This window comes from Grosmannia clavigera, assembly GCF_000143105.1.
Source record: "Grosmannia clavigera kw1407 unplaced genomic scaffold GCSC_179, whole genome shotgun sequence".
Taxonomy (NCBI): Eukaryota; Fungi; Ascomycota; class Sordariomycetes; order Ophiostomatales; family Ophiostomataceae; genus Leptographium; species Leptographium clavigerum.
The window spans coordinates 562,597-581,118 of record NW_014040759.1 but is presented as its reverse complement, the minus strand read 5'-3'; the positions used below and the strand labels follow the sequence as shown (position 1 = coordinate 581,118).

General features: G+C 61.2%; 6 protein-coding genes across 6 annotated transcripts; 3 read left to right on the top strand and 3 right to left on the bottom strand.

The window, feature by feature from the left end:
* Window positions 1-257: 257 nt before the first annotated feature.
* Window positions 258-1,266, top strand: CMQ_113 (ubiquitin conjugating enzyme; the record flags this gene model as incomplete). Its single annotated transcript, XM_014313735.1, has 2 exons — window positions 258-303; window positions 416-1,266. 2 exons carry the CDS (start codon window positions 258-260, stop codon window positions 1,264-1,266), a joined length of 897 nt encoding a protein of 298 aa, XP_014169210.1.
* A 162-nt stretch (window positions 1,267-1,428) lies between these two features.
* On the bottom strand, window positions 1,429-8,614 carry CMQ_33 (TFIIIC transcription initiation factor complex subunit; the record flags this gene model as incomplete). Its single annotated transcript, XM_014313972.1, has 4 exons — window positions 1,429-4,033; window positions 4,676-7,216; window positions 7,391-8,432; window positions 8,548-8,614. 4 exons carry the CDS (start codon window positions 8,612-8,614, stop codon window positions 1,429-1,431), a joined length of 6,255 nt encoding a protein of 2,084 aa, XP_014169447.1.
* Window positions 8,615-10,194: 1,580 nt separating this feature from the next.
* On the top strand, window positions 10,195-11,621 carry CMQ_339 (uncharacterized protein; the record flags this gene model as incomplete). The annotated part of the gene is made up of 4 exons (XM_014313712.1): window positions 10,195-10,527; window positions 10,646-10,781; window positions 10,811-10,959; window positions 11,061-11,621. The coding sequence occupies 4 exons, from the start codon at window positions 10,195-10,197 to the stop codon at window positions 11,619-11,621; spliced, it is 1,179 nt and encodes a 392-aa protein (XP_014169187.1).
* Window positions 11,622-11,767: 146 nt separating this feature from the next.
* Window positions 11,768-13,210, bottom strand: CMQ_119 (glycoside hydrolase family 79 protein; the record flags this gene model as incomplete). The annotated part of the gene is made up of 1 exon (XM_014313741.1): window positions 11,768-13,210. One exon carries the CDS (start codon window positions 13,208-13,210, stop codon window positions 11,768-11,770), a length of 1,443 nt encoding a protein of 480 aa, XP_014169216.1.
* A 940-nt stretch (window positions 13,211-14,150) lies between these two features.
* CMQ_102 (uncharacterized protein) lies at window positions 14,151-15,469 on the bottom strand (the record flags this gene model as incomplete). Its single annotated transcript, XM_014313724.1, has 3 exons — window positions 14,151-14,322; window positions 14,437-15,345; window positions 15,429-15,469. The coding sequence occupies 3 exons, from the start codon at window positions 15,467-15,469 to the stop codon at window positions 14,151-14,153; spliced, it is 1,122 nt and encodes a 373-aa protein (XP_014169199.1).
* Window positions 15,470-17,093: 1,624 nt separating this feature from the next.
* On the top strand, window positions 17,094-18,449 carry CMQ_239 (uncharacterized protein; the record flags this gene model as incomplete). Its single annotated transcript, XM_014313861.1, has 2 exons — window positions 17,094-17,386; window positions 17,456-18,449. 2 exons carry the CDS (start codon window positions 17,094-17,096, stop codon window positions 18,447-18,449), a joined length of 1,287 nt encoding a protein of 428 aa, XP_014169336.1.
* Between the last annotated feature and the right edge of the window lie 73 nt (window positions 18,450-18,522).

The following is an 18,522-nucleotide window of genomic DNA, read 5'->3' as shown; positions in this document are numbered from 1 at the left end:
GGATGACATCATTATTCAGCATGTGGCTTGCACTGTGGCGCCAATTCGCGGCTTCTGGTTTCATACACGGTGGCAGGAAGTGGGCAATTAATCATCCACGTTTTGGCGTAGTTGTTTCGTGCATGGAAAAGAGTTCGCTCTGTTTCTTCTTTTCCGGTATTCACACCATTTCCCGTTTGCTGTCTCTGGCTCTGTCCTCTCTCATCCACGCGCCTATCCACTCGTCTCACCCACGCGGCCTGTCTTCACCGCCCGCGATGGCAGCTAAGCCCAACTCCAAGTCGCCGACCATTCGGCGGATCCGTACGTGTTCCGTGGTGTCCATGACGCACATGACATGACGTCTGCGAGGCTCCATGGCCCGCTTCTTCCCCCTTGTCCGGTCGGGTTCGTGCAGCTGACCGCGTCCCCCTAGTCCGTGAAGCCCAGGAGCTGGCGGCGGCGCCGTCGGCCGACTTTGCAGCGGCGCCGCTCGAGTCGGACCTGTTTGAGTGGCACTTTACGCTGCGCGGACCACCCGGAACCGCGTACGCGGCCGGACAGTACCACGGGCGGATCGTGCTGCCGCCGACGTATCCGCTGCGGCCGCCGTCGTTTCGATTTGCCACGCCGTCGGGCCGCTTCGAGGCCAACCGCGAGATCTGTCTCTCCATCAGCGGCCATCACGAAGAAACCTGGCAGCCGGCCTGGGGCCTCCGCACCGCCCTCGTTGCCCTGCGCGCCTTTATGGAGACGGATCCGGCCGGCCAGCTCGGCGGCCTTGACGCCTCCGACGCTACCCGTCGCAGCCTCGCCGCCGCCTCGCCCGCCTTTCGCTGCGCTGTCTGCGGTCGCTCCAACGCCGAGATCCTCGCCGAAAACGCCGCCGCCGAGATTACCAGCCCGAGCCGAGCATCGACCGAAGGGACTGTCCAGGGTGAAGGCTCTAGTGCTACTGCACCTGAGATCCCCCCCGAGCTCAAGCTCGTCTGGCGAGATGAGCTCGACGCGGCTGGCACGACCAACACAGCAACTCCTCCAACAGAAGCTGCAGTTCCTCCAACAGAAGCTGCAGCTCCTCCGACAGAAGCTCCAACAGCTCCTCCAGTTCCAGCTCCTCGTCCATTCCTTCGGCCCACTCCCACCGTCCCCCTCCCTGCTGGCCCCCGCGGCCTCCCCCTTCCTCCTCGACGACAGTCCGCCGACATGCCGGTTTGGGTCGACCGCTGCATCGGCGCTCTCCTTGTCGTGCTGGTGGCCATGCTACTCAGAATGGCGTTACGGTGATGGGACCGTGTCTTTGTGGGTTTGGATCACGTGATTTACGTTCTTGTCTCTTCTGCCTGGCGTTGGATGGTATACCTCATAGTCGACTGCTCTACTCTAGAATGCGTTTTCATCGGCAGCCAATGACCTTGTGCACTGTAAACGCTGCCGTCTGCTTCACCCTCAGTCCAGCCCGCAGATAACGCGCCAGCTGTCGGTTCTGCTGGAGCGGCCGACGTCGGCAAGAGGCCCCTCGTCGCCGTCATCTTCGTCTTCGTCTTCGTTCTCCTTCTCCTTCTCGTTCTCGACCTCGACTTCCATCTCGTCCTCGTCCTCGTCCTCGTCTTCGCCACGGCCGTCCTCGCCGTGTTCGCCCTTCTCTCCGCTGGCCGTCGTCTCCTCGCCGTCCAGCCCCTCGTACATCCGTCCGATCAGCAGCCACCACCATTCCGATAGGTGCCAGACTGTGCATTCGTCGCCGCCTCCCCTCTCGAGGATCCCCACCGCCACCGCCCAGTCGATCAGCATCTGCACCTCAAACGGCTCCAGCACCGGCCGCAGATGGGCTGCCGTCTGCCGCGGCTCCACGGCGCCGCCGCGTGTCGCCATCGAGAAGACCACCGCACTGGCCAGACGGACGAATCGGCTCCGGTCCAGCACGCCAAAGAAGTCGCGCCACATTGGCAGCTCGCCGTGAGGTCCGGGTGCGGGTGCATCCATCAGAGACAGCCGCTCTCCGTCCTCGTCCTCGCCCTCGTCCTCCCCATACACGTATCGCTCGGTCGGCACCACCCGCTGGCGGAATCGCTGGTAGTGCTTCGGAAACTTGCGCGTCTCGTAATTGCCCGGCTCAAAGCCAAACGGCACACACGGCGCATCGACCGCCTCGACGGCCACGCGGCCGTGGGCCTGCAGGTTCAGCAGCGCCATCACCATGCCGTCGTCGTTGGTCGACGGCGACAGCTCGACGGTCTGGTCGGCCCGGAAACTGTGGTCGAGCCGCCGCTTGAACGCGGCTGCCTGCCGGAACTTGTCCTGCTGTGCTGCCTTGTCCAGCGTGCTCGCGTACGCCTCCGCCAGCAGATACATGCGGCCACCCAGCGCCACCATCGACTTGGTCCGCCGCAGCACCCGCTCGTTCTGCAGCTCGCCGATGACTGCCTGCAGCTGCCGGTTGATCGTGTCGGGACTCTCGCTGTGCTGCCGCTCGTCCCCGCCCACCGCTCCCAGCGTCAACAGCTTCTGCTTGATCCGCGATGGCCGGTACCGTTCGTGTGGCGTCGCGCACAGCGCCCGCAGCCATGACCGAGCCACCAAGTGTCGCAGCGCAGATCGTGCCGCTGCTGCCTGTTCTGCCTTGCCGCCTGCTCGTGCTGCCTCCATCGCTGCTGCGGCCTCGGCCGGCGTTGACAATCCGGGCCCGTCTAGCGATAGCACGGCCGCCTCGCCAGCCGCGTCCTGCAGTCGGTTCCACACCGAGCGTGTCGGATGGTAGTAGTCTTCTCGCCAGGAAGAGAGCGGTTGTGGTTGTCCTCCCCCCACGACATACTCTCCCTCCAGCTGCTCGCGTGTTGCCGGCAGCGCGTCTGCCTCACCTCGCCGCATCAGTCGCAGCGTCCACGCCACCAGGCCGGCCCAGTCGTATGCCAGCACATTGTTGTAGTCGAGCACGGCTGCCAGCTCGCCGCGACCGTACGCCTCGGGAAACGCCTGCTGAAACCGCTCGGCCAGGCCATCGACCACGGCTGCCCGCTCGCGACGGGCTGTGCTCCAAAACGCCCGCAGGCCTGACAGCTTCCGCTCGGGGAAGAGCCGCATCAGTAGGCCCCAGTCCACTGCCTGGCTGAGTCCGCCAATGAGCGTCTTGATCGCCACAAATGCCGCGATGAGCGTCTCGTCGGCGGACCAGTCGAGAGTGGTTGTGGCCCTCCCCCTCAGATAGTCTCTCTCTGTCTGTGGATAGCCGGTCAGCTCTCGTCGGGAGCTCGCCAGGTACGTTGCCTGTCGCAGTTGAGCAGCCCGTCCGCCGGCCGTCCAGCCTCGTCCCCATCCGCCTCCTCTACCCCATCCACTCGCTCCGCCTCGTCCGCTCCATCCCGCACTACCGGCTCCTCGCTCGCCCTCCTCCGGCGTGCCGGACGGGACCGATGCCAGCCCGAACTGGTTCCGCTCGCTCCATCGCAGCACCGGACACGCGCTGCCCGTCGCCAGCCGATGCTCCCCGCCAAAACCGACGTGCAGAAAGACGTGCTCGGGCGCGACCGTGGCGCCGCTGGCTAGCAGCTGGTGACCGCGCGGCGACATCTCCCACAGACGGCAGCGCTCGACGTCCCGGAAGAAGCGGCCGGCCGCCGTGCTGACAGTCCTGCCGATCCGCACACTGCCGCGCAGCTGCTGCTCACACTCGGCCACCGTCTGCGGCAGGCTGTCCCGCAACCGCTCCGTCCGACCCGGCAGCCAGCCGTTCATCGTGAAGCTGACCCCCTGGCTATCCGCCTGCTTCTCAAAAAAACCATCCGATAGTGCCGGCCATACGTCCCGCGACGCCACTGTCGCTCGCAACACCACCAGATTGGTGAATGTCACGTGACTCAAGCGGACACGGTGACTAATCTGGCTGTCGACCACATTGTAGTCCATGCTGTCTTCCACTCCCTTCACTCCCTCCTCCATCTCGTCCACCTCGTCTCCCAACCGTGTGTTCGGCACCAGAAAGCGGATCGATGTCAGCCCGTCGAACACGGATGTCGGCAGACGTCGTCCATCTCTGTCGTTCTTGTCTTGGCCTCTGTCCATATCCACGTCCTCATCGTCCTCGTCTTCATCGTCGTTCTCCTCATCCTCATCCTCAACTTCCTCATCCTCAACCTCATCCTCTTCCACGTCTTCGCCGTCCTCTTCACCCGTCAGCTGACCTCTCCTCTTTCGTCTTGCCCTCTCCGTCTCCATCTCTCTCTCCATCTCTCCTCCCTCTTCTCCCTCTCCTCCCTCTCCTCTCTCTCCCTCTCTTTCTCGCCAGTCGTCCTCTTCCGCCTTTCCCGTGATGTAGTCGGCAAACCGGGCCGTCTTTCGCCGCTTCTTCGCACTGCTGCCAACGTCCTTACCGATGGCCTTACGCTTGCTTCCGCCACCGCCGCTGCTGCCTCCCTTTCCGCTCGCTCCTGTCGCTGTCGCCGTGACGCCCTCATCATCCTCACCACCCCCGCCATAGTTGACAATATAGGCTCCGTTGCGTCCTGGTCGGTATGGCTGCGCAGTCGCGGCATGCTCGTAGAACGGGGCGTTGAGCACCTCGATCTCCGATGCCAACGATCGTCGGCCACGTTGTGTCTGCTTCGACCCCCCCATCCCTCCCCCTCCCTCAACCACATCCGCTCCTTCGGCTGCCGCTGCTGCTGCTGCTGCCTTGGCTGCCGCCTCCTTGTCGTACACTCGCAGCACTGCCATGTCCTTGTCCGACGGCGCAAACTCGGCCGGCACATACGGCTGTGGGTGGCTCTCCTGCATTCGCTGGCGCATCGCTCGTGCCGCGTCCGACTTTGGGTCTTCGCCACTGCTGACCAGCAGTCGGAGGTAGATAAAGTGGCCCTTGGCGTCGCGGAAGCCAAACGTGTGCTCCTCCACCGCCTTGGCCGCCTCCAGCTTCTTCATCACCGCCCGGCTGACGTTGAGCGTCGGCGGGTCTTCGCCCGGAAAGCTCTTCGTGTACACCCCGAACACGGCGTACCACAGCGACCGGTCGCTCGGAAACACCCCGCCGGATGACCGCAGCAGGTGCTTGACAATCTCCGCCACCCGCGTCGACCGCAGCATAAACGACGTCATCCGTGTCGTCACCCGCACTAAAGGCATCTGGAAGCCGGTCAGCGCGGCTGCGCTGCTGCCGTCCAACCTCTCCGTCTTGCTAGCTGTCTTGCTGGCGGGCGTGCTGCTCCTAGCTGCTGCTGCTGCTGCTGCTGTTGCGGCCGCCAGTGGAAACTGCACGCTGCCCGTCGGCAGCATCGACGCCTTGGGCACTTGTGGCGTCCTGAGTCGTGGGTCAATGTTGGCCACTTCGCCTTCGAGACTGCTGCTCTCCAGCTCTCTTCTTCGTATAAAGGCTGCTGTTGCCGCTGTTGCTGCTGCTGCAGTTGCGTCCGTCTGTCCGTTCTCCCCTTGGGGAGGTCGATTGTCCTTCTCGCTGCTCGCTGGCTCCGTTCGTCTGTCGACTGCCAGTGCTGGGTTGCGAACGATTCCTCGCGGCGCCACAGCCCTCGAGCTGCCGCCAAACAGTCTGCGTGCCGGTCCCATGGACTCGCCTCTGACACGGCCTGCGGATGGCGACGACAACAAGCTGGACCCATCGCCTTCCCGGTCGTGCGTCTTGTCCCTCCGCTCCCGAGTCTTCCTCTTGATCTCCATGATCGGCGGCGGCGCATAGTTGGGATTGCACGACGTCCGTGCCTTGGTCTGGTGGTATTGCAGCCCCAGCAGATTCTTCCACGTGCCGCCGCATTTCTCGCAGCTGTACTCTTTCGGCCCCGACGTCGGCTTGCCCTTCTTCAGCCCGCGGCCTTGCCTTCGGCCGGAAGCAGCTGTGCCAGCAATTGCAGCATCATCGCCAACGTCACCGTCTTCGGTCTCGTCATCGTCCTTGTCGTCTTCAGCTGCCTTACGCAGCTCCGTCAAACGACTACAAAGCGCCATGGCCTTTTTGTGGTTGCCGTCGGCGCCGTCGAGGATAAAGACAAACGGCCAGACTGGCTCCGACTCCTGCCGGCCGTCTCCTTCTCGGGCCTGCAGCACCAGAGCCTCGCCGGCACCTCCGGGAGCATCCCGGATGCTGGGATCACCGACGATACTGCCCACGGCTATTGTGAGCGGCGCTTTATCGGACGCCTTGGACGCCGTGTTTCTGTCAAAGCTGAAGAGAAGCCTCAGGCTGCTCGTGTCGACCGTCAGACGGCCGGGCGATCCGTTGTAGTGTGATACCACAGCCCCTGGCGCTGACACCTCCGCGACGGCGTCGACTTTGGCTGCCGGTGTCTCCTCGCGCCGAGGCTGTTCAGGGACAACAGAGTCACCCAGCTCCAGGACGGCCCGCCAGTCTCTCCGCACAGCTGCCGGCGCAGCCTCTTGCGACAGGCTCTCGGCCGCCTTATAGCCCCCGCCGCCCTCGAGAAAACCGCCGTCCTTGAGCTTGTCGAGCTTGGCCACGAGCACAATGGACCGCTTTGGACGGCCGTCTACTCTCAGTCCTTGGTTCAGCGATCCTGGCTTGCCTACCAGGACATACGGCTCATCTGGCTCATCTGGCTCGTCTGGCTGCGGTGCTGGTGCTTCGACTTCGCTGGGCGCCGGTATCTTCCTCGGTCGTCCTCGTTTCCGCGGTGGGTTGGCGCTGCTGCTGTTGACGGCCTCGGTCTCGTCCCCTTCATGTGGCTGTCTCTTCCGCTGCGCCGCCTTCCCTGCCATCGGCTGTCTCCGGCCAATGGTACGATGGTGATAATGGCGCCGTTGAGAGCCGCCTTGCGTGGAGACGCTGCCGGCAAGTTCTGACAGAGTCCGTCCTTCGGCCTGTCTGGCCGTGGTGTCGGGTCGTGTGACGAAGCCGAAGCGACGGCTCAGATCGGCCACCGGGTCGGCGTCAGATCGCTCAGACACCAGCTGGCTCGCCGTGCTGCTCCTCTGCGCCTCTTCTTCCTCCATGCCGCTGGCGACGAACACGTACGCGTTGTTCTTGCCCGTCCTGACCGGCGCGCTGCGCAGCTGGAAGCGGCCCAGATGCTCCGGCTGGTTGCCCAACTTTGCCAGATCGGCCATGAGCGAGAACATGTAGCGGCCAAACGAGGCGCCCACGGTCGCCTTGCAGATATCCGGCGACGTCATGCCGCGTGGACCAGCCTGTCGGACGGTGTCGTAGATCAGGTTGGCCAGCGGCTTCTCCGGCACCCACGATGGCAGCAGGGCCGAGCCGATGCCAACGACACCGCTACCACCACCGCCGTCCTCGTCATCTTCATCGTCGACCATGTCGTCGTCGTCGCCACCCGTGCCTCGGAGCAGCTGTCGCTTCTGCTTGGCTCGCAGTTCCGTCATCGGGATCCGCTTTCGGCCGGCCGCCAGGTAGATGGCCCATTCCTCCTTGGTCGGGTCGCGCTCGTACTTGATGCAGTCCTTGAAGAGACGACGCTCGTCCTGACGCACAGCCGCCACGTAGCGCAGCACACCCGACGCCACAAACTCGCGGCAGGATCGGGCGAGCGTGCGCATGTGCCACGGCCGGCTGTGGATGCCCAGCTTCTGCTTGAGGTCGACCAGCCGGATGACACCCCAGGCCTTGGTCACGGCCAGGATCGTCTGGCCAAACGACGCAAACTCAATCGACTCGCCCGTCCAGCGGTTTCGCCACGGAACCGGCTCTAGGTCCTTGGTCAGAAAGGCCGCCGAGAAGTCGATGCCGCCCGACGTTGTCATCGATGGGTCTTCGGCCTCGGGCAGCTCCACTGGCGCAAACTCGGTCAGCCACAGCATGCTCGTGCGGTAGCCGCGCGCAATCGTCGTCCGCTTGATGGCATAGCCCTTAGTAGCTAGAAAATCGGTCCGCTTCGGCACCGACCGCTTGTCCTGGTTGACGAGCGCGCGCAGATCACCCTGCAGGATGCCGTGCTCCTTGGCCGATGCGATGCCCATGAGACACTTCCACTCCAGTGGCGGGATCTTCTTGTAGTCGACGTCGTGGCCCGTAACCGTGTACCAGATCGTCTGTTCTGTCGCGTAGAGCCGCGGCCGCGTGCCCGCCTGCTCGTCGGCCAGCTGTGATGTCGGTGGTGTTGCTGCTGTCGACGCTCTCTTGCTGGCAGCACTCCCCTTGGCTGGGGCCTTCTTCTTGTCTTTGCCCTTGTCGGCTGCCTCAACAGGTAAAGGAGGCTCAACCGGCTCCGGCAGCGCCAGCACATCGTCCAGCGACAGGCCCTTGCTGCCCGGCTCGCCACGGCCCACCAGGATCTCTGGCCGCTCCATCAGCCACTCCCACGCCTTGCGTGCGAGCTGCATGTCCGTCTCGCCAGAGCTCAGCCCATCGGCGTAAGCTGCTGCGGCCGCCGCGCCCATCTTCTCGCCATGGCGGTCGCCATGCCTCGCCCTCCTTCTCTGCTGCCGCGAGCTGAATCTGCTCACAGCCGCCACAAATTCTGCTACTGACTGGCCTGTTTTTGAGGCGTTTGCCAGAGCTCGTCAGCACAATCTCACATCTCAGCCTTGCCAACGATGAGCGCAAAACAACAGCGCAATCCGGGCGGGAACAGCAGGGAGCAAACGCACCCTTTTCTCCAGCATACGCCGTCTCTTCCACGAGCCAGTTGATCAGATCATCGAGTCCTTTAGCCATGCTGCGGCGTAGCGCGACGCGACATGTCTCTCTGTTAGTTGTTTTTTTCTCGTGAGCCAGTTGTTGCGGAAAAAAAGCGACAAAACTCTACGAATATGAGTAGGAGCGGGGCTCGAACACGAACGGCTGCAACTTCCTCGCTCGAATTTATTTCACTCAGGCGTTTGCTCTACTTTGGGATTGGTCACGTGAAGAGGTAACAGTTGCAGCGTTCGTTGATCGTGCCAAATATCACATGACTGGATGCGTAATCTTTCTGACTAATATTTAGTCGAACCTGTCCCTACACTTTACGCAGTGCTTTGTCCATCAATGGTTTGTTAAAATGGACTAAAGTACGGAGTACAGAGTAATTCTTTTTACTCTTGCTTTACTAGGAATCTACGGTTACTATACGATGAACTAAGTCAAGTGCTCTATGCTCCGTAGGCAGTTTTACGGAGTACGAGTACGCATCTTGGCCAATTTCCACTGCCTTCCAGCGCCTTCTCATTCTGCATACCACTTAATAACACGGCGAAGATCAACAAAAGATGCTTAATATATTACCATCGACGTGCGCTAAGAAGCGTAGCCAGCGGCATAGCGATGCGAAAGGCAGCGAAGACATAGCTAAAACCTTCAGCGGTGCAGATCTGGCCAGCAAACGCACCAGGGAGTCGATGAAGGGCAGCAGAACCAACCGTCTTTGTGGTATCGGTGGCAACGATCGCGCAGTCTTCAACGAGATCTACATTGTTGCCGGGGGGGCTCTGTATTGTTGCACTGTGTATCTTTCAAACACACTGCACAGGTCTCTACATATAACCCAATGCGGCACTTTCGACAAGATTGCCGTTGATCTCGCCATAACAAACTGCTTCTGTTGTTCATCCTCCTCCTCCAACAATTAAATTACAACACTGATGGATCGCGATCAAGCACTCCGCGAATTGCAGGAGCAATTAGACGCGGAGCGTCGTATCAGCCGTCAAGAAAAAGAGCGACGCGTGGCCGCAGAAAACATAATCAAGAAAACCGCATTTGTCCCCTTCCTCTGCTACTGCTACAGAATACTTTTTCGCCCAGTATCAGTACAGAAAGCACCCAGTCTCCGATCAAGCGGCGGGTTCACCAAAGTCGATGGCCGCTACTACCCGCGGGAGCTCCAAACATGGACGGAATTTCCAGAGCTGCATGACGAAGCTTGTGGCGAGTTGGAGGCTCTTTTCGGCGAGCAGGAGCTATTCCCTAGCCAGTTAGTGATTGACCATGTCCTGCGAGACCTTTCCCCTAGCCCTCTGGCGAGCGAAGAAGATCTATAGCTTTTCGAGGTAGCTGCCATTGAGCTGCGTGCCAAGGATGTTATCACCCAGTACCTCACAAGGAAGCCACAAGAGGTATCTCGTGTAATTTTCCGATCGAACTCCTATAGCCTCCTCCGACACAACATTGTGGAGATGTTGCATGATCGCATTCAGACCCGAAGCCAGGCCCGAAGCAGAGGTCGAAGCCAGATTAGAAGCGGCCGTCGATCATCGAATCATTCGCCTCAAGGCTCGGCAACTGTCGAACGACGTATCGTTCCGGACCGCTGGTGCATGGTGCAGAATGCCGACAAGGTGCGGTGCGCCTTGTTCACGGTCGAATATAAAGCAGGACACAAGTTGATGCCAGAGGCACTGATGGCAACGCTGGACGGACGACTGTCCGATCAGGTCCTTTTTGCCGATGCGGCTGAGGCAGCACGTCTTACAGAAGAGAAACGCCAGCGAAGCAGGCTTGGGGATGCTGCTTCTGCAGAGGAAGAGGGCGCAGAAAGTACAGTGGATATTACCACGGAACAAGAAAACAACGAAACATCGCCATCACCATCCCTGAAAACAGCTCGGAATCGAACAGCGCAGATCTTGACGCAGGCATTCCATTACATGGTTGGTGGACAGCGGGCTGGCCTACAGCTATGTATCGACTGGCGAAAGCCTAATTTTTCTGCACGTCAATTATGACGACGACCCGTCGGTCTTGTACTATCATCTCTCTGTACCAAAGAAGGAGATCCACCTGCCCGAGCTGCAAGAGGAGGACGTTGTAGATCATGGGTCGATACAACACAGCGCTGCCACGGCAAGGCAGACGCCTGTAGCACTTGTCCTGACGCTTATCCTCTTGGCGCTACAAAAAACGGGTTCGAGCCTTTCCCAACCCATATAACAGCACCGCAGAGGCACCAGGCCCGAGCCAAGCAGCAAGTACTAATCCCGCCCAGCAAGGGGCCAGACAAGGGGGTGGACAAAGCGGTAGCAGCATCGAAGCTCACACCGCGCGCCTACCACAACAATCATACTGCACGCAAAAGTGCCTGCGTGGGTTGAAGTCCGGCCTTGCCCTAGACCATGCCTGTCCCAATATAGCACCGCACCGGTGCTTGGGTAATGAAAACAGGCACGGGATTACCCATGCACAGCTGCTGTCGGCGGTCAAGGAGCAGCTAACCAGAAACCTCGACGACGGCTGCGCGGCCCTCGACGGACACGGCAAGTTTGGGGCCATCGGGGCGCTCTTCAGGGTGACAGCATATCCGCAGGGATACACGTTTGTGGCCAAAGGCGTCCAGGACGACGACCGTGAAAGCCTGGACCTGGAGAATCGAGTATACCAACAACTGGCAGTGTTGCAGGGCAGTGTTGTGCCGGTATGCCTCGGCCTGGTGGACCTGCGACGGGCATACGTGCTGACAGGCGGAGCACGAGTGTTGCGGCTGATGCTGCTGTCGTACGCGGGCGAGAGGGCGCAACCAGAGCAAGTAAGCGAAGAGGTAGAAAGGGAACTGGAAGGGACGCTGCGGACACACGGTGTTGAGCACGGCGACCTGCGGCTGGCCAACGTTCTCTGGAGCGAGGAGCTATGCAGGCTGATGGTGGTGGACTTTGACCGGGCGACGTTGCACACAAAGCGGAAAAGGGGCGTGGAAAAGGAGCTACAACAGGACAAAAAGTCGAACACTGCTTGGGCCAAGGTCGGGTGATGGACGGTGTCGAATCACGACTCGTTGACAATTAACCCTGACTGGCGAGAGATGCAAGAACACAAACATTATGATGAATAGTCTTTACGCAGCCTTCTAGTGTTCAAGTACAGACATACAATGGCTACAAAATTGTACCCTCATTCTTATTGCAAATCCACCACGAGAGCCTCTGATGCCTGCAGCGTGAAGCTGGCCTGGCCGCCCGACACGGTGGCCGTCTCGTACGTCTCGGTGCCGCTGACGACGCAGTTGCCGTTGGTGTATGTCTGGCCGGCCCACGTTGGCAGGCTGCCCTTGTCCTGGCGTGCGAGGGCGCTGGCAGCGGTGAGCCGTCTGGCGCGGACAGTCGAGCCGGCAGCGATGCCAGAGAGGCCAGTGAGGGTGAAGACGGTGGCAGAGCGCGTGCCAGAGCCGCCGTAGTAGTCAGAGTTGTAGAGCAGCGCCCGCAGCGGCTTGCCGGCCGCATCAAAGGTCGCATAGGCCGCATAGGCCGACTTGCCGTCGTCGAGGGCAGCGAGGCTGCTGGCGCCGGCGAGAAAGGCCACGGCAGCCGTGGCGCCATAGTAGGGGGCGCCCATGTCGTGGCGGCCCCAGAAGCAGTACTGGCAGTTGCCGATGGTGCCGTGGTGGAAGTAGGTGCGCGAGATGTTGGCCGCGGCCGCGCGCACGGCAAAGTCGAGCGTCCAGAGGGCGGCGCCGTAGGTCGGGGACACGGAGGAGGCGCCGCCTCCCGTGGCCGAGTTGGTCTCGCCCAAGACGTAGGGCCGGCCGACGGCCTGGGCAGCGGCCACGTCGGCTGCGAATCCGCCAATGTTGGCGGCCACGTTGGCGTGTGCCATGAGCGACGTCAGCGAGCCGCCCGGATAGTCGTGGTGGGCGTACGTGGCGACGTAGCTGCGCGCTGTCGTGTTCTCGGTGGCAATCAGCGCGGCTGCGCCCCAGGTCGACACGCTGCTCAGCCAGTTGCCCGCCTGCACGAAATGCTCGCGGCCAACGGCACGGCCCACCAAGATGTCCCAGCTATTCTGCGAGGCAAAGTCGTCGGCCACCGTCCGGCCCCAGTAGTCCGGCTCGTTGCCCAGCTCGACGGCCAGCAGACGGTTGCCGATGGCCGACACGGCCGCCTGGGCAGCTGCAATCGTGTTGCTCACATTGCCGCTCTCGCGGTTGAGGCCCAGCACCACGCTGCCGCCATACGTTCCGGCCAGCGCCAGGAACGCGGGCCCGTACGTCAGCGCGGCCGGCGCATCGGTCGCGCTGGCCACGCTGTAGACCACGTAGGCCGACGTCGTCGGATCGTACGTGGCCCGGTCCTGGGTCGTGCCACCGATGCGGATGGGCGGCCACACTCCCGTCAACGCCTCCCAGTTGGCCAGGCACTGCAGCGTGGCCGTGACGTTGGTAAAGTACGAGGGAAAGGCGAAGAACTCAAACGAGATGCCCAGCGACGCTGGCTCGACCGTCGCGTAGGCCGTGCTGCCCGAATGAACGCTCGTCGGCACTGCATACGAGACCGTGGCGGCAGACGAACGCCCAATCGCTGTAGCCAGCGCCAGCAGAGTGAGTCGGGAGATGTGTGCTGCCATTGTATGCTCTGCGATTGCAAACTGTCTGTTGCAGAACGGAGTGTGCTTGCTTGCCTTGGGCCCGCTGCAAATAGTGCAGCCTGGACCTTCTAAAATGCTGATCTGATCATCATGGACACCGCTCATCCCATAATCATCCGACGTCGACTTGTCAATTCCTAGCGACTGATCGGCACGATGTCACGATACCCGGATGCTCTGCCATCACACCACTTTGACCCCTGCTTTTGCGGGGAAGTTGTGGGGAAATGTAAAAGTTGACTATGTTCTGTCGAAGCGAGGTGAGAGAAGGTGGTCGCTGAAGTAAATGTTTGCATGGACAGAGATAGAATCAGAAGAGTCCAATATCGTCTCTACCTAACACGTCACCATGGCCCGTGTGTAATCGGCAAGAAAGGCGTGGCAAGGTCGTCCCTCCATCGTACCTGCCACGGCTGTCCCGAGCATTCAAACGCAATGTGGGTGACCCCACTCGACGAAATGCATGTCCATAAGCTGTATGGCAGTTGGCGAGGCAATCTTCGGTTCGGATGCAGCGTCGTTGCATTCACGAAAATCATAGACGAAGTCGAAAGAGGGGAGCAATCAGAAGAAAATTTCCACGAATAAGCAGCAGAGAAAGGGGATACGGGTTGGCGCCGGCGATGGGGTATCATCATTTTGCTATTTCCTGAATGTTTCTGCGCTTCACCTATGCGTATTGGCTGTGATGCCTCGGCTACTTTTTATTTCGCTGTCGACTTGCTGTCGATATATGCAAGAGACTGCGGGCCACCAAAGCGGATCCTACTGGAGAGCTTCTTCCGACTCGACAGCATGCTGGAACAGATGGCTAGAGCAAGGATATGAGTGAGCACAGATGTCGTTTCCTTTTAATGCAGTTGTGCATTCTCCCTTTTGGGCATACAGAGATTTGACTCCGCGCTCCACCACACATTCTTCACTTTTCCCGCCTCTGCGGCTTCTGTGGCTTCTGGTGCTGCTTCTGGTGCTGCAGTCGCCGCACCTCTGACGCCTTGCGGTACGACAGCAGCACGTCCTGTCGTTGGGCCAGCAGTTCGCGGCGTGCGACCGGGTCGACGACCGACCGGGGCACGTCGTCGAGCACGACCCTGGTCGATTTTGGTCGTCTCTTGAGTCTCGGTGCCGTCGATGCTGCCGCAGCTGCCGCTGCCGCCGCCTTGTCGGCCGCCGCCTCCAGGCCCGGCTTCCGGCTCTGGAAGAACTTTTCGCTGTTGATCTTGGTCAGCTGTGGCGGCGCCGTGACGACGTCGTGGATGCCGGCGCGAACGGCCTTGGCAGCGGTGGCGGCCCGCTTGCGGTTGAGCTCCGCCCACATGTCGTCGTCTAGCTTGCTGTTGCTGCCACTGCCGCCGCCACCGCCGGCCGCCTGCTGAGCCTTCTTGACCGACTGCTGCAGGTCCAGGCGCCACTTGACACCGACGCTCTCGTCCAGCTCCATCTCGCGCTCCTCGGCCAGGTCCTGCTCCTCGGCCCGCCGCTCCTGCAGCCGCCGCTCCTCTTCGTGCCACTCCGCGTACAGCTTGTGCATCTTGCGCTCCTTCTTCGTCCGGAAAGCCTTCTCCAGCCCCAGCGGGTCGCTGGCCGCCTTGCCTTTGGGCACGAGTCCGCTGATCGGTAGTGCCGCGTCCACGCGCGCCGCAAAGTCGGACATCCGCTCGCCCGGCCGGATCTTGAGCGGCTCCGGGGCATCGGCCGCTACTGTGGCTGCTGCTGCTGCAGCTGCTGCTGATGCCTTGGCTGCACCTGTAGACACGTCGCCCTCCTCGGCCGCTTCTGCTGCTGCTGCCGCTGCTGCTGCCGCCTTCTTCTCCTTCTTGCTCTTCTTGGCCTGCTTGGCAGCCTCGATCGCACCGTCGTCCAGCCCCGATCGCACCCTCTTGCCACCAGCCACCGCCATCAGCCGTCTGAAAGCCCGTGGCGCATCGTCCTTGCTCGCTGCTGCTGCTGCTGCTGCTCGCTTCCGCTTCGTCCCCCGCGAAGTGCTGACTGCTGCCGCTGCCGCTGCTGCTGCCGTTGCCGCCTTGGAGCCCTTTTTCGGCGGGGCCGTCTCGCCCCGAGAGGACTTGTTCACGGGGAGAGGACGTGCTATTTCGGTCGGCGGGAGATCAAAGCTGCCACGAACAGTATTAGCTTTGGTCAGAGACATACGAAATGCTCCTCATGAAACATTTGCGATTGGCCGCTAGATACTCACGCGGATGGATCCCGCTCCCGGCGGGTGTGTTTGTGAGGCATCGGGAAAGCACAGAGATCGAGATGGTGTGTCGGAGTCGTGGGCCAAAAGCCTGTCTGTCGTTGTGCCTTGCTGCTTATCACGACTTTTTTTTTTTGATAGGGATCTTTTTTTTTCCTGCAGGAGATGAATAAGCGGTCCTCTGATAGCGCCAGCGCTAAGCCCAGACTATAGTAGCCACAGTGTTTCAAGCACCGTACAGTACTAGCGCCCGCAGGCCACACCGCCTACCGGCCAATCATGGAATGTCAGGCTGAAGAGGAGGGAGGATGAGCGGACAAATAATGAAGTCATCGTCATCCGGGCGCAACAAATTTTGCACGCACTAAGGCCGAGAATCTGCCAAAGAACGACCGATAGACGGAGGACAGCCTGTTCGGAGGGTCATGTCGTCCTCCGATCGCGAACTGGCCGAGCTGCTGCCCATCCATGTTCGCCTCGCCACACGAGTGTCTTGCCGTGCCGCGTTCTTTGTTCTTTTCCGTCGCTTCGTCAGTTTTCGGTCTGCTTCCTTTTCTGCCAGGCCTGTCCACACCGCCGAAGCAGCCGGTGGCTGCCCTGGTGACTGGCCTGAGACTGCAGAGTGGAGCACGATCGCTGGCCGGAGAACCACTAAGAAGTCACCGCTGTTCCATGTGCACGGAGTCTGACCGTGTCTCCAAAGACGTGACCTGTGGGCAGAGCGTTCCTTTGGCAGAGCTGCCTCGATGCACAAGTAGTACGACCATGCAGCGCCGTCGTCATCCATTCACCTCTGGCACGACCGCACTCGCCTGCTCGGTCGAACAACCCCACCGAGATCCGCAGCCTCTCTGGCCGTCCAGCCCGCCAATCTAGACCGTGCGACTCCCCACGACCTCTGCTGGCCAGACACGTTGCCGTCTGCTTCCGGTGCGCTCGGCCCCACCGAAAAAGGCCTGGCGTCTTTCTTGTGCGAGCTCGTACTTGCACTATTTCCGTTGTCCCCCTCTTCCAGCCATATCCGTGATATCGACACCGCATTGCCTTAGTGCGTAAACCGCTCATAATCGCTTAGAAAGCCCGATCGATATAATCCTCCGTCTTCCTGGTCCGCATGTCTGGCTCCATGCCCGTCTTGCTCTCCCCATCCCCTTTCCTCCTCTTCCGGCTGCCACCCGTACTTCGAGCGCCGTCTTTTGCGGCCTCCATCCTACATCCATTTCCATCTGAAACCGAAAACTGCCCCCTTCCCTGGTCCTGCCCTGATTGCAACCGGCCGAACGAGGAGAAAAGCCCGGAGGCTGGACGCTTGCCGCTGGATGCTCCGAATGGCAATGGCCCTTGCTCTCCCCAGCTGCACACAGTATCGACAGCGCCGACTGCAGCATATCCAGCGCCAAAGCTTTTCCAGCATCCGCAATTGATTCGATGATCAATACCTGTTGAACGGCACCACAACCGAAAGCACGCAGCAGTAACCGTTGACCGGCAGCAGTGATCGAGAACTGCCTGCAAACACCCCGGTCTCTTTCGTATTCTCCGCCCACCTCATTTCTCGACTATCTCCTCTTAATCTCTCTCCCTTCCGGCGTACTCCGCTCCCATCCTCACATACTAGGCGCCAGTGCAGAGGACAGGAGCTGCTGCTGCTTCTCTGCATTCCCAATGGCGTACTCATCCAGCTTGCCTGTTGCAGCCACCTCCTCCCTGGCTACGGCAGCATCTCCCTCAGCTCCATTACCAGGAACTCTCCCGCAAATAAGGTCGCGGGGCCTCTCGTGCGTCTATGAGATTGCCAGTATCCTGACGGGCTCCTCTCGACGTCGACGAGGTGGCGAGTATGAGCCGCTGCTCGGCCGGCGCGTGTTTGTCGATGTGGAAAATCTAGGCTCTAAGCCTCTCAAAACCCATCGGCGACAATGGGTGCTGTGCGGCACCGTCTACGGCCTGGTTCTGCTGTGAGTCTCCCTGCGCTCTCTCTCCTTGTTTTCACCATCTCCGTCTCTGCTGCTGACGGGAAGAAACAGCACCGTGCTCATCGTCCTGAACGCATCCCTCTTCGTCTGGCAGCTCGCCTATGCCATGCGGTCGGATCCCGACGCCATCTTCAGTTCCTGGGGGCTTCCCGGCACCGGCACCGAGCACCTGGCCTGGTACCCGACCGACTTTCTGCGCGACGTCATTCCCGTGCCGTGTCACTCGCACAACGACTACTGGCGCAACGTGCCACTGTTTTCAGCCCTGTATGCCGGCTGTGTCGGCGTCGAGGCCGACGTCTGGCTGCTCGACGGCTACGAGGACGAGCTGTACGTCGGCCACAGCCGCGCCGCCCTGCAGCCGAACCGCACTTTCCGGTCGCTCTACGTCGACCCGCTGGTCGAGATTTTGGCGCGTCAGAACAAGGACCACCACTACTTTTCGGGCAACGACAGCAGCAGCAGCGTTCAGCCGCGCGGCGTCTTTGACATCCGCCCCGATCAGACGCTCGTCCTACTGGTCGACATCAAGACGAGCGGGCCCGAGACCTTCCACAAGGTGCTCGAGGGGCTCGAGCCGCTGCGGTCACGCGGCTGGCTGACGACATACCGCGACGGCCGCCTGCACCAGGGGCCCATCACCGTCGTCGGCTCTGGTCGCACACCCTTTGCCGACGTCGTGGCCAACAGCACGTATCGCGACGTCTTTTTTGACGCGCCGCTTGACCGGATCGAGAACAGCCAGCAGTACGACCAGACGAACTCGTACTACAGCAGTGTGGCCATCGGCGAGGGCCTCGGCACCATCTGGTTCGGCATCTTCCGTGAGAGCCAGCTGCAACTGCTGCGCCACCAGGTGCGCCAGGCCCATGACCACGGCCTCAAGGCCCGCTACTGGGACCTGCCGGCCTGGCCCATCAGCGCGCGCAACCGCGTGTGGGACACGCTCGTGAGCGAGGGCGTCGACATGCTCAACGTCGACGACCTCAACGGGGCCACCAAGAGCAACTGGGACGACGCCGGCTGGTTCGGACGGCTACTATAGAGGGAGACAACCCGGAAGCCATCAGGAGGGCTTCTGCGTTTGGCAGCCGCGCTGCTTTCAGACTTAATCGGGG